At 34.6% G+C, this 13,534-nt stretch overlaps 2 protein-coding genes across 3 annotated transcripts; one reads left to right on the forward strand and one right to left on the reverse strand.

Moving 5' to 3' along the window:
- Window positions 1–1,171: 1,171 nt before the first annotated feature.
- On the reverse strand, window positions 1,172–4,902 carry LOC111407405. The gene is made up of 3 exons (XM_023036853.1): window positions 3,725–4,902; window positions 1,619–2,161; window positions 1,172–1,412 (listed from the first exon to the last, which is right to left on the reverse strand). The coding sequence occupies exons 1-3, from the start codon at window positions 4,568–4,570 to the stop codon at window positions 1,311–1,313; spliced, it is 1,491 nt and encodes a 496-aa protein (XP_022892621.1). The 5' UTR covers window positions 4,571–4,902; the 3' UTR covers window positions 1,172–1,310.
- A 538-nt stretch (window positions 4,903–5,440) lies between these two features.
- On the forward strand, window positions 5,441–10,186 carry LOC111407407 (tropinone reductase homolog At5g06060-like). Of its 2 annotated transcripts, XM_023036857.1 has the most exons (5): window positions 5,444–5,706; window positions 5,856–6,063; window positions 6,961–7,177; window positions 7,273–7,379; window positions 9,644–10,174. In XM_023036857.1, the coding sequence occupies exons 1-5, from the start codon at window positions 5,621–5,623 to the stop codon at window positions 9,818–9,820; spliced, it is 795 nt and encodes a 264-aa protein (XP_022892625.1). In that variant the 5' UTR covers window positions 5,444–5,620; the 3' UTR covers window positions 9,821–10,174. The 2 variants fall into 2 exon arrangements, with proteins under 2 accessions (XP_022892624.1, XP_022892625.1); XM_023036856.1 differs by lacking the exons at window positions 6,961–7,177; window positions 7,273–7,379 and having other exon boundaries at window positions 5,441–5,706; window positions 9,644–10,186.
- The last annotated feature ends 3,348 nt before the right edge of the window (window positions 10,187–13,534 follow it).

The raw sequence follows: 13,534 nt of genomic DNA on the forward strand, positions 1-13,534 counted from the left end.
GTATGGTTAAAATTTTAAAATTATGTGCAAAATTATTTTGTTAAATGAAAATGTGATTAAAAATGAGTTTTAAAAACATGAATTTTTAGAAAATGAGACTGTACTTTCATCCTAAAATAGAAAAATCAATCGATCACGTCTATTTTTTGTCTGTGCAGGTTGGGCTACGGCACAAAGCCAAGACCGAGCTATGATCTTTCTACTTCGACAGCATTAAATATAAGGCTGGGCAAATCTCCTGAACCGAACCCGACGGTTCTTGTCAAATTATATACCTGAACAGGTATCTGAATTGAGAACCGACGGGTACGATTCGATTCTCGATTCTAGACCAAGAACCGAATCTTTCTAATTTTTTTTTTATATTGAATAAATCAAATTAATTTAATTTTAATTTTTCTAAACAAATTAACAATTTCTAAATTCAAATTTTTGGCCCAATAATTTGTTTCATTTCTATTTTTTTAATTTGGGCCCAATTACCCATTTTATTGTCTCATTTCTTAGCCCAACAAGATCCAACCCACTAAATAACCCTAAACACCTACACTAAAGTGCATAACGCTGTCTCGACTCTCGCAGCCTCGCTGACATTTCAAAACCTATACAATCGCCGACCGACGCTGTGACCTCCGATCGAAGTTGTGACCTCCGCCAACAGAAATTTTGATCGTAGCGATCATTTGAACAAGGTAGTCTACTAGTCTCTGACATTTCAAAACCATTGAACGTGTCATTAGTTGTATTTATATAATGTTGTTATAAATGTTAAAAAATTTAATTATAGTACTGAACCGAACGGAATCTAACCCGAACGGTTCCATAATTATATTTGGACCCGACGATTCCATTTACTAAATACCCGAAAATTTTAGTTCGGTTCGGCTCTCTTTAGAATCGAACCGAATCGACCCGCGCCCACCCCTAATTAAATAAGTGGTTGCATAATCGATGGTGCCTTTTTCAAGACAACCATAGCCCATTTGCCACTCCAAGTCCAAAAGAAAATCAACAGAAAAGATTTTACTATAGCCCCTCACAAAATGGTGCCCAAATCGTGGATCCTTTTGTGAGGGGATTGTACACCGAAATATTGTGGTACACTTAGCAAAACCCCTACAAAAACTCTCTCCAATACAACGTCCATAAAATACGCCAAATAAGCCTCAGCTAATGTAAAAGTAGCCTCCTCTAGGTTCAACTGTAATAGAATCCAGCTAATTCAGTGTAAAATATGCTTCTATTATATAAAAATATTCCTTCTCTTTCAATAAATTATGTACAACATCAAGAAACTGAGCAAGCTTGCCTCAAAAGGTTACAGTCTCCCATTGTTTACACCTTCTGATGTTAATTCTCATTGTCCCATGATTCAAACTTCTATTTATATCGCAGCACTGTCTTCGGCTTCCCTACATATTAATATCCGTCAGTAACTAAGCCTCCATTTTGCGTATAAAGAGGAATAATAATAGTCTCACGAAACGTGTGAATAATAATTATGAATATGTAATGTTGAAATCAGAAACCATTTATAACTTGTTATCCAAACCAAGGATAAATATGATATAAATAATTGCCAAAGAAATACTATGATGAGAGAGAGAGAGAGGCAAACCTTGTTCCATTCTTTAGGATCCATTTTTGATGCTGATACTATGATGTTTTCAATAGCTGCTGCTGCACGCTGTGATCTGCCACACTTGTTCACTGTCTTAACCATAAATTTCTTATAAGTAGTCACTGTCTTACCCTTCCCATCATCGTTGGCCGTGCTCAAATAAAAGACAACAGGCTGTTTACACCGATCGTCACTCATTGAACGGGTATTGAACTCAAAAGGTCCACCACTCCAACTACGCCACGTTTGGAACGTTAGCAATGGCATCTCCATCTCCTTAGCCGTCAGCAGTGTAGTGTATATCTGCACGGTATAGCCCCACGAGATGGACACGGACCATTTGTGCTTCCGATGGTAGCAGAAGCATTGCTGCAATGTTCGGGCAGGGTCGAGTCGGTATGCTTGCATTAGGGTTCCTAATGCTTCGAGCTGAGTCTGGTTTGGAAACAAAGGCTTTACATAATCAAGGTGATGAAGAGATACTATTGGAGCCCTAGGGTGTGCTGCAAGAAGACCATAGGGGTCGCCTCTTATATCAATCTGAAAAAATTAAGAAACATGTGTCATAAAATCTAGAAACGAATCAAAGATCTTAAGAAATCATCTCTCTTCGAGTGCTAATCCAATAAAAACAGGGTGGGACCTATAACCCAGAGAATTATAACACAAAGCTAGCTAGTAGCCACAGACTATAGCGTCGAGAGTTTAAATACCTCCTCGCCCACGATTGACCACAAAGGAACGACCTTCCCCACAAGGGGACCAGCTCAACATGATTTTTTTATTATTTTTTTCTTTCGTAGTTTCAAAATATCAAATTACGAGTAAAATTAAATACAGTTAGGCCCATGGTTCAACTAACCTAACATGACATGACCACACTAGTAAAATGTCGCATTCTAAGTGACCCTTTTTACACTTCTAATCTCACAAATGTAATGTCCGTAGGAGTTAGCAAAGATGGAAGTCACAAGGTTACCTCCCATGATGTGACTAAAATTAACGATTGTGCTACATATACATAATAATTTATATAGTGATTTACATACACATAATGCAATGAAATATAATTGAATCAAAATTTTTTCAATCAAATTAAAATAAAATAAAATTCCGCATTCTCTTTTTTGACTAAAAGTAATGATTGTGCTACATGTACATAATGATTTACATAATAGATTACACATGCATGATGCGGTGTGAGATAACTGATATGATCAGATATGATTCGATCAGAATTTCTTCAACCAAATAAAAAAAATTCCATTAATGACACATCATTTGTATGGAAACAAATAGATAAGTACAAGTATCATTACTGCTGAAAATGAAATTGATATTTTAAAATGGAATTAGCAATTATAGATTTTGTGGGTGGATGTAGACTGTTTTTAGTCAAAAAGTATTAAAAGCATAATTAAGGAGTGTATTTAACACGCACACTTTTTTCCTCCAAAAAGTTATTCTTGAAGAAGACATAAAAGTTCACAGCTAAGTTGTGCGCTTAATTGCACCTTAATTACAATTAAACCTCATTAATGACAAAACTAAGATAGGCCCAATTTGATTTTCATTCTTTAGCCACAAAAATAAAAAATATGACCGTTATCCATCACATTAAGTTATTATATTTGATTTTTCATCTCTTGTGTGGATCTGTAACCACTATATTTTTCATTGTCGTTCTGACCCTATAACTTTTTCCTACATCAACAATAATTTTAAATGGCTTTCAACCAATCAACGTATACAGTCAAGGACAAATTCAGAAAAGGTCAATTCTTATGGACGAAGGAAATATTATAATCGGTTCCCTATGGCCTATACGTGGCACAAGGTCCGTTAACTATCTGTGCATCTGACGGCTGCAAACAACTATATCCACCACCACGGCACCACGTTTGTCGTATTTCATTGACCAGTACTTATCCGACAAGTTCAATACAGTCAGTTATTTGCCAGGACAGTTTAAACTTTGATTAAAAATTATATTAATCAAAATATATTACTAGAACCTTTTTTTTTTTTTTTTTTTTTTTTATGCAAATTCGAATACTGAAAATGAAACACGCATCAATCAATAAGTTGATACGTGTAACGTACCTGGTGGAACCCTGGTTCTTTTGTAAGGCCGATTCCAACCTCGCCAACACAGGCCCACACCCGTTGATCTGAGCCGTAGAAGTAGTGGTACCTATTAAGGCAGCCGTCCATTGATCTGAACAGATCCGCCGCAAGTGGGTAACTAATGGCGAAACCTCCACCGCCGAACGCCATGTCGTGCGCATGCATTACGTTCTGTTCCACACTCTCTGAACTCCCTCCGATATAGTACATCCGACGATGGTCGTACTTTGCTAACACCGTAACAAGGTTATCAGTGAAAAACACCGTGTCATCATCGCCCATAACGAACCATCTCACATCCGGCAACCCGACCCGAAACAGGTCCGAAACCACACGCGCTATTCTGACCGCGGAGTCGGAGCCTGAAGAATGTTTGAATCGGGTCCAGTCGGAGGAAATCCGATAAGGAATGGAATTATCATCCCACAGGGTTTTGGTGATGGGTTTTTTGTCTAACCAAACATAGCCGCGTGTCTCATTAGGTTTCCACCAGAGCTCCGAGTAGCGTTTCCGGTCCTTCCACGTGTGGATCGACCCGCCGATTCCGAATGCTATGTGGGAAATATTTGTTGGGGAGTAATTAGAACTGACCTGGACAACGTTCGGGGTTCCGGTCGAGTCGTCGAATTCGGGGCATCGGAACCACACAGGTCGGGCCTCTCTGTGAAAAGCCGAATACAGAAACAGGGAAATTGAAGCGACCATTGAGATTACGACAGCAACCTTCAACAAAGATTTCAGAAAGTCAATATTCTTCTCCGCTGAAATTGACTTCAACGCTTTAAACGGATTTTGACCCAAATGCTCTCGTATCGTACTCATTTTTTCTTTTTTAACAGATGATCAATACAAAAGAAACCCAGTTTCTCCGTCGGATTTCACAGAGAGAGAGAGAGAGAGAGAGAGAGGGAGGGAGGGTTCTTTGTAGGTGACAGTGAAATAGAGAATTTTAGTATTGGGGATGAAAAATGCCAATACAGAAAACGAATTGGAATTAAATGGAGGAACAAAGTTGGTACGTGGCTTTCATCGTACATAGTACTGAGGTTGTCAAGTCATAGAGTGCTATTGGGCTGCTTCGGGAAATGGCGGGCCGCCCAGACCCATCTCCCATTTAACCAACATACGTGCCCTAGATTTGGTAAGATTGGGCTTCCGTGCCTCATTGAAGCCCAATTCTCTCCCTCGCCGAATGCATAACCAAATCCACTAAATCCTTCTTCTTTCTTTCTATCTAATTAATTTTTTTTCCCCTAAAAAACAATATCGATAATTGTCAAATATTGTTTGCCATAAAAATTATTTAACTTTACCTTTTTTATTCTCAATCATATATGTTCTGTCTATTGTTGATTTTGCAAAGATAAATGTTATAAGGTTACAATTCCTTTTAAATATAACGAACTTGTAGCATTATTTCGCCCCTTCTCAATTTTTGCGACTAATACAATTACTTATAAACAACAATTAACAATCTAATAAATGAAAAATTGCAACAAAAGTTGAACTTGTCATGGTGAGAAGAATAGTTTATCTTCATTTTAATTTATAAAAATAAAAAAAATATAGAAAAAATAAAAACTTTTCCTCCACATCACCCTTATTTGACCTTTCTTTCATAATTCATTAGAGTCTATGAATAGGTGAAAAGGGTCTAGGGTAGGCCGGCTATTCATATTGTATATTGAAATAAAATGAAATGGACATTATCTATACTCTCTATCAACAAAATAAGCATTAAAAAGGCAGATAAGCCTAGCAACTTCCAAATCCATTAAACAGTCCCAACAAATTCTTCACTCCTCATCTAATTGACTGAAACACTCACTCGCTGTGTGTTTTCTTGTGAAAGGGAGAACGAAGCCATCATCCATGGCAAGGGAGGGACAGAGCAGAACTTCAAGATGGTCCCTTTCCGGCATGACCGCTCTTGTTACCGGCGGCACTCGTGGAATTGGGTCTTTATTATTTTTCTTGTTTTTTGGGTTTTTTTATTAAAAATATTTATGGGTTTTTTCATTTTTTTCATTTTTTTTTGTGTTTTTTAACGATTTATTTATTTATTTATTTATTTATTATGATTATTTTTTAATAATGTGATAATCAGGCAAGCGACAGTGGAAGAACTTTCTGAAATGGGTGCAACTGTGCACACATGCTCAAGAAATGAAGCGGAGCTCCATCAACGTTTGCAAGAATGGAATGCAAAAGGATTTAAAGTGAGTGGTTCTGTGTGTGATGCTTCTTCTAGAGACCAAAGAACAGAGCTCGTAGAAAAGGTCTCCTCAATTTTCAATGGCAAACTCAACATTCTTGTGAGTACCCCTTACAAAAATTTTTTGGTTAAAAACGCTGTTAATGCCAAAGTTAAAGCCATGTTTTACTTTGGTCATCCAACTTTTTTCGTTCTAGAACTACTCCATCCCCATGAGTTATGGGAAATACTCACCTTGGGATGAAAATATTGTTAATGTGTTATTTTTTCATGAAGATGAGCTAAATTGGTTAAGATTTTTGGGCTAGGCGTAGTTCATGAACTTCATATGTTCTGTTTGCCATGCTAGAATTTCAATTACTCAGTGCACATGTTTAAAATATTTTCCCCCAAAAGTTTATTAGGGAAACAGGCATTTACATATGTGATGCTTATATTTTCATTACAATGACTAAAGGCCTAAAAGTTAAATGTTTATTTAGAAGATGATACATTCTTGTAGAATTCGTTCAGCCACTTGCAAATGAAGTGAATAATTTAATCATAAAATGTTGTCCTATGAAATCGCTCTCTCTATAAGCAGAACCAATAATTTGTCGAAAAATGATTCCCTATGGAATCACTTTGCATCTGTCCAGAATTCCAACAGAATGTAAATGACTGTAAGCTCCTAAATCCTAACCTTAGGGCTATCAGCATCACCTCATAGCTAAACATGATAATCATTAATCAATGACTCTATGTTCCCAATGTATACTACCTCTAACTTTTTTGTCAACTTGTCTATTTGTTTTACCTTTCCTTGTCTATGTTCAGGCAAATATTAGCAAGTATCGTATTTTCCAACAATTTTTCTATGTCAAATCATTTCCTTCTCAGCAGCTGCAAACTCTATGATGGCATTCTTTGTGACGTAGAAATTGAAAGTTACCATCTGTATAAAATGTTATTGTTCTTGAAAGCCTTGAGAATGGCCTCATAGGATCTCATGTCTTAGGTAAATAATGTTGGGACGAACATCAGAAAGTCAACTGTTGATTATTCTGCTGAAGAATATTCCTATCTCTTGGCTACAAACTTGGAGTCTTCTTACCATCTATGCCAACTTTCTTATAATCTTCTTAAAGCTTCTGGCAATGGAAGTGTTGTGTTCATTTCGTCGGTTGCTGGTCTGGTTGACATATCGTCCGGATCTATTTATGGAGCGACTAAAGGCAAGCTATTATAGGGAAAATACTCATTTTCTTACACTAACCATTTACTAGAAATGGATGAAAGTTATAGAATCCTTAAATATTCCCACTCACAGGTGCAATAAATCAGCTTGCAAGGAATTTGGTTTGTGAATGGGCAAAAGATGGCATTCGTGTCAACTGCGTTGCACCTTGGTATATCAAAACCTCTCTTGTGGAACATGTAATATTTCTATTCTTCCTTTTTCTTCTATAAGTCTTAATCTTCTCATGTTTCTACCATTATGATATTGACCCATCGTATACGAGGTCGCCTCCCCATCATTAATGTTCAAGAAACTGAAAAATTCACATTGTTTTTATTTGTTATAGACTTTCACCCTCAATTGAAATTTGGGTGGTCCTCCTTCTCACCGAGAATTATATGCCAGTTGTTTGATCACTGAACGTATAATGGATGTCGTATCAGCACATATGCATTTATCTAGGTCATGATCATTATAGGTCGGAATTTGGAGAGCTTCCTAGGAGCATTCTGACAATGCTATTTGTTTTAAAGAGCATATTTTCCAATACGAATAGCATTTTCAAGAATTTTTAAACTGTAAGAGTGGAACTTTTTATATGAGTATAACAACACGCACTACATTTATTCTTTATTTAAGAGTGAACTTTTTACATAAGTATAACAACACTCTCTATATTTATTCTTTATTTTTCATTTTCCCATAAACAATAACTGCCAAACATGTTCTCTTAAAAAAAGGAAAATGGGATGAAAGTAGAATTAAAATATTAAAATAATCAATTAAATATAGTGATGTGGTGCATAGAAATTTGTGAAATAATGAAAGAAACAACTAAAAATATTTTATAGAGAATGGGTTTGAGTATCTATATTTGGAAAGTCAAATCCACCCTTTGTGGTAATTTGGGAATATAGAGAGTTTGTTGGATTCTGTAGAAGAAGACCGACTCTTTAAAATAAAGAACATGGGAATTAAAAGCCTCTTGGAGATACTCTTAGATACTTTATCAAGCGTGGGAGCATATAATTCTTCTTGTACTCTCTAAATATCAATCTGCTTCTATGATTTATGCCTAATTTCTGAAGTTCGAGCTTCTTAATTTTGTACTCTTGCTATTTCTCCAATTATGAATTAATTAGAGTTTTTTTAAATGCCTTTATGAGTCTTTACAATAGGAGCTCATCTAAATTAAGCAAAAGAGTAATAATAATTTTTATAAGAAAAAAGCTCCCTGCACAAGCCTATTTGCACAGGCCTGTACAAAGGGTGTCACATCATGTGGGATTCACCCCCATGTGTGTGCCCCTGCACAACCCTGTGCAGGTAGCACAGCTGTTTTTATAATGATAACATCACTGGGTTCCCAGGATTCTAGCTACTGTCTCATTTTCTTCTAGCAGAAACATCCCTGTTCTTCTTCTCAAAAATAATCTTAAGGAGTATTTATAAGGACAGTGAGTTTCCCCAGTGACTTCTTGTTATTTAACCTTAGGAAATTTACCTTTCTCGTAACTCTACATTACACTGAAGAGTGTTTGAATGAAAAATGGGAAATTTCCTGTTGACTTGTTGTCTCCATGAATTACTGGTTTTACTCGTGACTGTGTGATAAATATGTGAACATAGATACTTCGTGGTCAATAATTTGATTATTTGTTTAACACGTGTTATCACCATCGTGTAGACTTTAGTAATGCATGTAATCATCATGCGATATTGAGCTAGTTCCAACTATTCTTGTGTAGTATTGAAGATGTAGCCTCTGTGCATTTTACCTTTATCACTGTGATAATCTGAATTTAATTGTGGGAAGATAGGAGTTGTCCATAGTGCTGGAGTAGGTCTTAGGTTATCTTTTGTCGGCATCTTGTTATACTTGGAAATTATGTAAATAAACACCAAAACAGCTCCTTTCACCAGATGCACAAGCACACACACATGCACACGCACACGCTTACAGCAGTTTATGCAATAACTTATACTTAGCATTTTGGTAGAGATGATTGGATAGTTTGGATGGTTCTCAGCTCTCCTTTCGACTCTACTCAGACTGTTATGTAAGATAAAGAACTGAAATCTTTTTCATTATTGTGCACTCGTTTCCACTACGATGTAACAAACAAGCATGAGTAGTCCATACCATATTGTTGGATAGTTTAAGGAATGGGTGGAAATTCAGGGAAAAAGAACATTATAAATTAAGGGTGGGCAGCACATGTATTCTTCCTATGCATTGGATGGCCCTTTACTCTTATGTCATAAGAGCAAAACCAGGTGGATCCGATTTTAAGAACTATGCCTTGGACGCCCTGGAGAACTTAATTATTCAATTTTTTTATTTTTTTTTTGGCCAGAATCAGATCATAAACTTGATTATTTGTAGTAAGGGTTATTAAATATTTCAAAACTCATTTTTCGGTAAGTTTTTGTTGTTGAGTCCATCAACTTTGTTTTGCAGTTGCTTGGAAACAAAGAGTTTTTGGATAAGGTAATATCTCGAACTCCCCTTGGACGCCCTGGAGAACCACACGAAGTCTCATCGTTGGTAGCTTTCCTTTGTCTCCCGACTGCATCGTACATTAGTGGACAGGTTATTTCTGTTGATGGAGGAATGACTGTAAACGGGTTTCCCTAGGAGAATCATGAGGTGCCCCTAGAGGTTTTCCTTCACTGTATTCCAAGTCATAGTCGAAGCGAGCTCTCGTGCCTTTTAACTCAATTCTCATCTCCAAAGTTTATATTCGTTATGAATTTTTTCAGGAGTTTCTATTTCATCGTGTTTACTGTTGGGAGCAAACTACCAGATTTCCATGTTGTTCTTGTCCTGAAGTTCTTGTTACACGTGATTATACCATAATCGTTCGAGTCCTGGAGCTACGCTGCTCAAATTTGTGGCTTTATAAAAATATTTTCTTTTTAAAAATTGTATCTCAACTAGGGGCGAGTATTTGAATCGAAGAAATAAAATATTTATCTTCGTTAGAGGGTACATTCAAGAGAATAGTAAGAATTTACCTCCAAATGTTTGACATTTTAAGAATGGAAGTAAATAACCAAATGTCATTATCATCGAATCAGTGTATGTTCATTCCTCCTTTGATGACTCCGATTAACCAACCTGAGCCTTTTCCTCCTGTGTGATGTTGGAGGTTGAGGTATACGACCGATTAAGGTTGGACATGGTTCAGTTGATTTAATTCTCTTTAGAATTGAACAGAGCCCGAATTTTTAGGTATTTGGTAAATGGAATCGTCATGTTCAAATTTAATTATAGAACCGTTTGCGTTCGGTTCTATTCAGTTCTGAGGTTTCATCCAATAATTAATTTTTTTTTAATATTTAAAGCAATGTTACATTAATTCAACTAATGATAGGTTCAAACTTAACTTTTACAAAATAACATAATTCAATTTTATGTATCTTTCGCTGCTTTCTTTGTTGAGTTAAAAGGAATATGCTAAGCTCACAATAATGAAAAGAGGTATAGTTGGGTTTTCAATTTGATTTATATAGAACTGTAAAAACGACATTAAGGTAGAATAATAGGTAAAATTTAAGTTAATTTGAATAAGTTGAGTGTGAACTGAAAATTATAATGGGAAAATTAGACCAAAACTCTTGAAAAGTAAGATATTAGATTAATACCTTCAAAACTAATTAAAAATATAATTCCCATATTAATTATGCCCAAAATCTCTAGTGACCATTTTTGATTTTTTACCCTAAATTCTTAGTTATCTGTTAATGCTCTCGTGAAACCCATCAAAAGACAAAAAGCTCAGATGTAGTGAGAGAATATAGTGTGGTTTTAGAGAGAGATAGAGGGATTCGAATTATCTGAGCAACCACATCTCTGTCATGAGGCCACTGGATGAGAAGGGGAAACACTAATTTCTGACAAGCTTTACAAATTTGTGGTAAACAATCGGAAAAAATTAATGATGGAAAACCATCAATTTTACTTTATTTTAATGAAGAGGATTCTTTCCTATAATTTTGTTAATATTATACTTGTCTTACTTTTCAATTTTGGTTGAATATGAATTGTATTGAATTGGTTTTCATCCTATGAAATACTACTGCACCAGTTTCTGCATCCCAGCTCTTTGAAAACAAGGATAAGGATGGAGTAAATTTCATTCAAGTAATTTAATCTCTTTGTTCAAGTCTCTTCGATTCCCCAGAATTCTATATTTTCTTACAATGAAGTTATGTTCCATATTTAGCCCCCGTTTGACTCTCATTCTTATAATAATGAGAATAAAAAATATGGTCGTTACGACCTATACAAGAGAGAAGAAGTCAAGTATGATTATTTGATGTGATGGATAACGGTCATATTTTTTTATTTTTGTAGCTAAAGAATGAAAAACAAACGGGGCCTTAGCAAATACAAGTGAAGCATAATCAAAAGAAAACATGTAAAAAAAATCCCTTGGATCTAATCGAATGTTTTGATTGGTGTTTTCACATTTTTTTCTGTCACCTTTTGGACTCTTTGTCATTTCCAACTTCCAATTTATAAGTGCCGTGTTCTGAAAAATAAAATTATGTTCTATGTTAAGTTAATAAAATTGAAACATAATCATAAAGAGACCAAATTTAGAAGAAAATCAGTCATCCTTGGATTTGTCACTTTTTTGTTACTTTTTTAAATTTTTTGTTATTCTTCTAAAATTTCTGTACTTATTTTAATGAGGTTTTGGTTGCTGTTTTTGTAGTGGTCAATACTATCACATTAATTATGGGAATATGGAAAATTATGATAAAGAAAATGAGGTCATGTTTATCATCATCATCATCATCATCAAGAAACGAGGTCTGAATTATTGTGATGGGAAACATACATTATGAATTTACTTAGAGAACTTATCATTAGTTGTAAGAAAACGATTAGTCTCCTCTTTTTTTATTTTTTTTTTTATTTTTATAATGTATTGTCACAATCAATCTAGAGTACATTGATTAAATGAGATCATTATTTTAATGGAGCTTTGAAAGCAATGTTGTTAAATTATATCTGAAGTGAATGGCATCACATATAAGTAATAAAGGACGAGTAGAGTGTTGAATTTATGAGGAATGATTATTTGTTTATTAACCTTAACACACAAATGTAATGATTTTAGGTTGAGATTGATTTTTCCTAATTATTTTCTCGAAATTTAATCAAGTCACAAGAGGAAATTGAATCCTAAATTCACCATATTTAACGTACTTCAATACTCAATTATCAGTTATCAATTAGTTCTTGTTTTATGTTGACAAGTAATCTTACTCGTATGATATCTTTGTCTCTCGGTCACTTTTACCTATAATTGTACTATCAGCATGAAGGATGTGAAAACATAAAAATACAAGACAAATGAGAACATCAATTGAGATTGTATTAAGTATAGTGTATATTTATGTTCCATATAGACTTATTATTCGAGTTAGAAGCATGAATAACCTCTTGGTCTCATCACAAATTCCCAAAAATCATAAAATTAGCTAGATAGCAAAACAAGAATTGAAAAATAAAAAATGAGCAATTATTGAATTAAAGAGTTAAAGTTTCATCAATGATTACTAATAATTAAAGTTTAGTCTATCATAATTTAATAACAAGCATACAAGATACATGATGAATATGCGATAATTTAGGAGAATAATTTAGGTAGAATCCTTAATCTTGAAATTTTTTAATGGTGGTTGATGACACCTTTTTCGTATTCAAAATCGTTCAAGCTGTCAAAGAATTTTTGAAATTTCGATCCAAGAATATAATGATACGTGGTGTTGTATAGAGGCTTGTAATATATATATATATATCTTTAAAAACTTGATTTTCGTGTAATTCAAAATATAAGATAGTTCGAGCTAAGTTTCCTCATAAAATTTTAATTCTGCTATAAAATATCGTCTATCCATCATAATTTTCTATTAATCGACTATGTGTCACGTGCATGCCAAATACTCCTATGCAAATATAGAATAACCTTTGCAAATTGCAATAATGTCACGTTGATCGTCAGCCTTCACTTCAAGTCCCAATTTCATTAAAATGATTGCCTTTTTATCCTTTCTGAATATTCTTCAATGCCTTGACTATTCACGAAATGTGACAAGCATACGATTGCAGAAGAAATCCTCGAACAATTGAAAAATAAAGAAGTAATTGATATATACAAAATAATTATATATTTACAAAATACTGTTGATCCCCCACAAGGTGCAGAGTTTTTCAAATCAAATATAGGGATTCGTTCAACACCGTCATTATTTTACTTAACATTTCTTCAACTTGTATTCTCTCTTTATAAACATGTTATTAATAACAATGGTTTCTCTAAATTCAATCATCAAA

This window comes from Olea europaea, chromosome 13 (assembly GCF_002742605.1).
Source record: "Olea europaea var. sylvestris chromosome 13, O_europaea_v1, whole genome shotgun sequence".
Taxonomy (NCBI): Eukaryota; Viridiplantae; Streptophyta; class Magnoliopsida; order Lamiales; family Oleaceae; genus Olea; species Olea europaea.

Bases quoted from the DNA above. Each gene is read 5' to 3' on its own strand.
- LOC111407405 (XM_023036853.1), bottom strand. From the start codon at position 4,570: ATGAGTACGATACGAGAGCATTTGGGTCAAAATCCGTTTAAAGCGTTG. The intron at 2,162-3,724 runs GTACGTTACACG...TAATTTTTTCAG, and splicing joins AAGAACCAGGGTTCCACCAG to ATTGATATAAGAGGCGACCC. The intron at 1,413-1,618 runs GTTTGCCTCTCT...ATTAATATGTAG, and splicing joins ATCCTAAAGAATGGAACAAG to GGAAGCCGAAGACAGTGCTG.
- LOC111407407 (XM_023036857.1), top strand. From the start codon at position 5,621: ATGGCAAGGGAGGGACAGAGCAGAACTTCAAGATGGTCCCTTTCCGGC. The intron at 6,064-6,960 runs GTGAGTACCCCT...CTCATGTCTTAG, and splicing joins ATGGCAAACTCAACATTCTT to GTAAATAATGTTGGGACGAA. The intron at 7,178-7,272 runs GCAAGCTATTAT...TCCCACTCACAG, and splicing joins TATTTATGGAGCGACTAAAG to GTGCAATAAATCAGCTTGCA.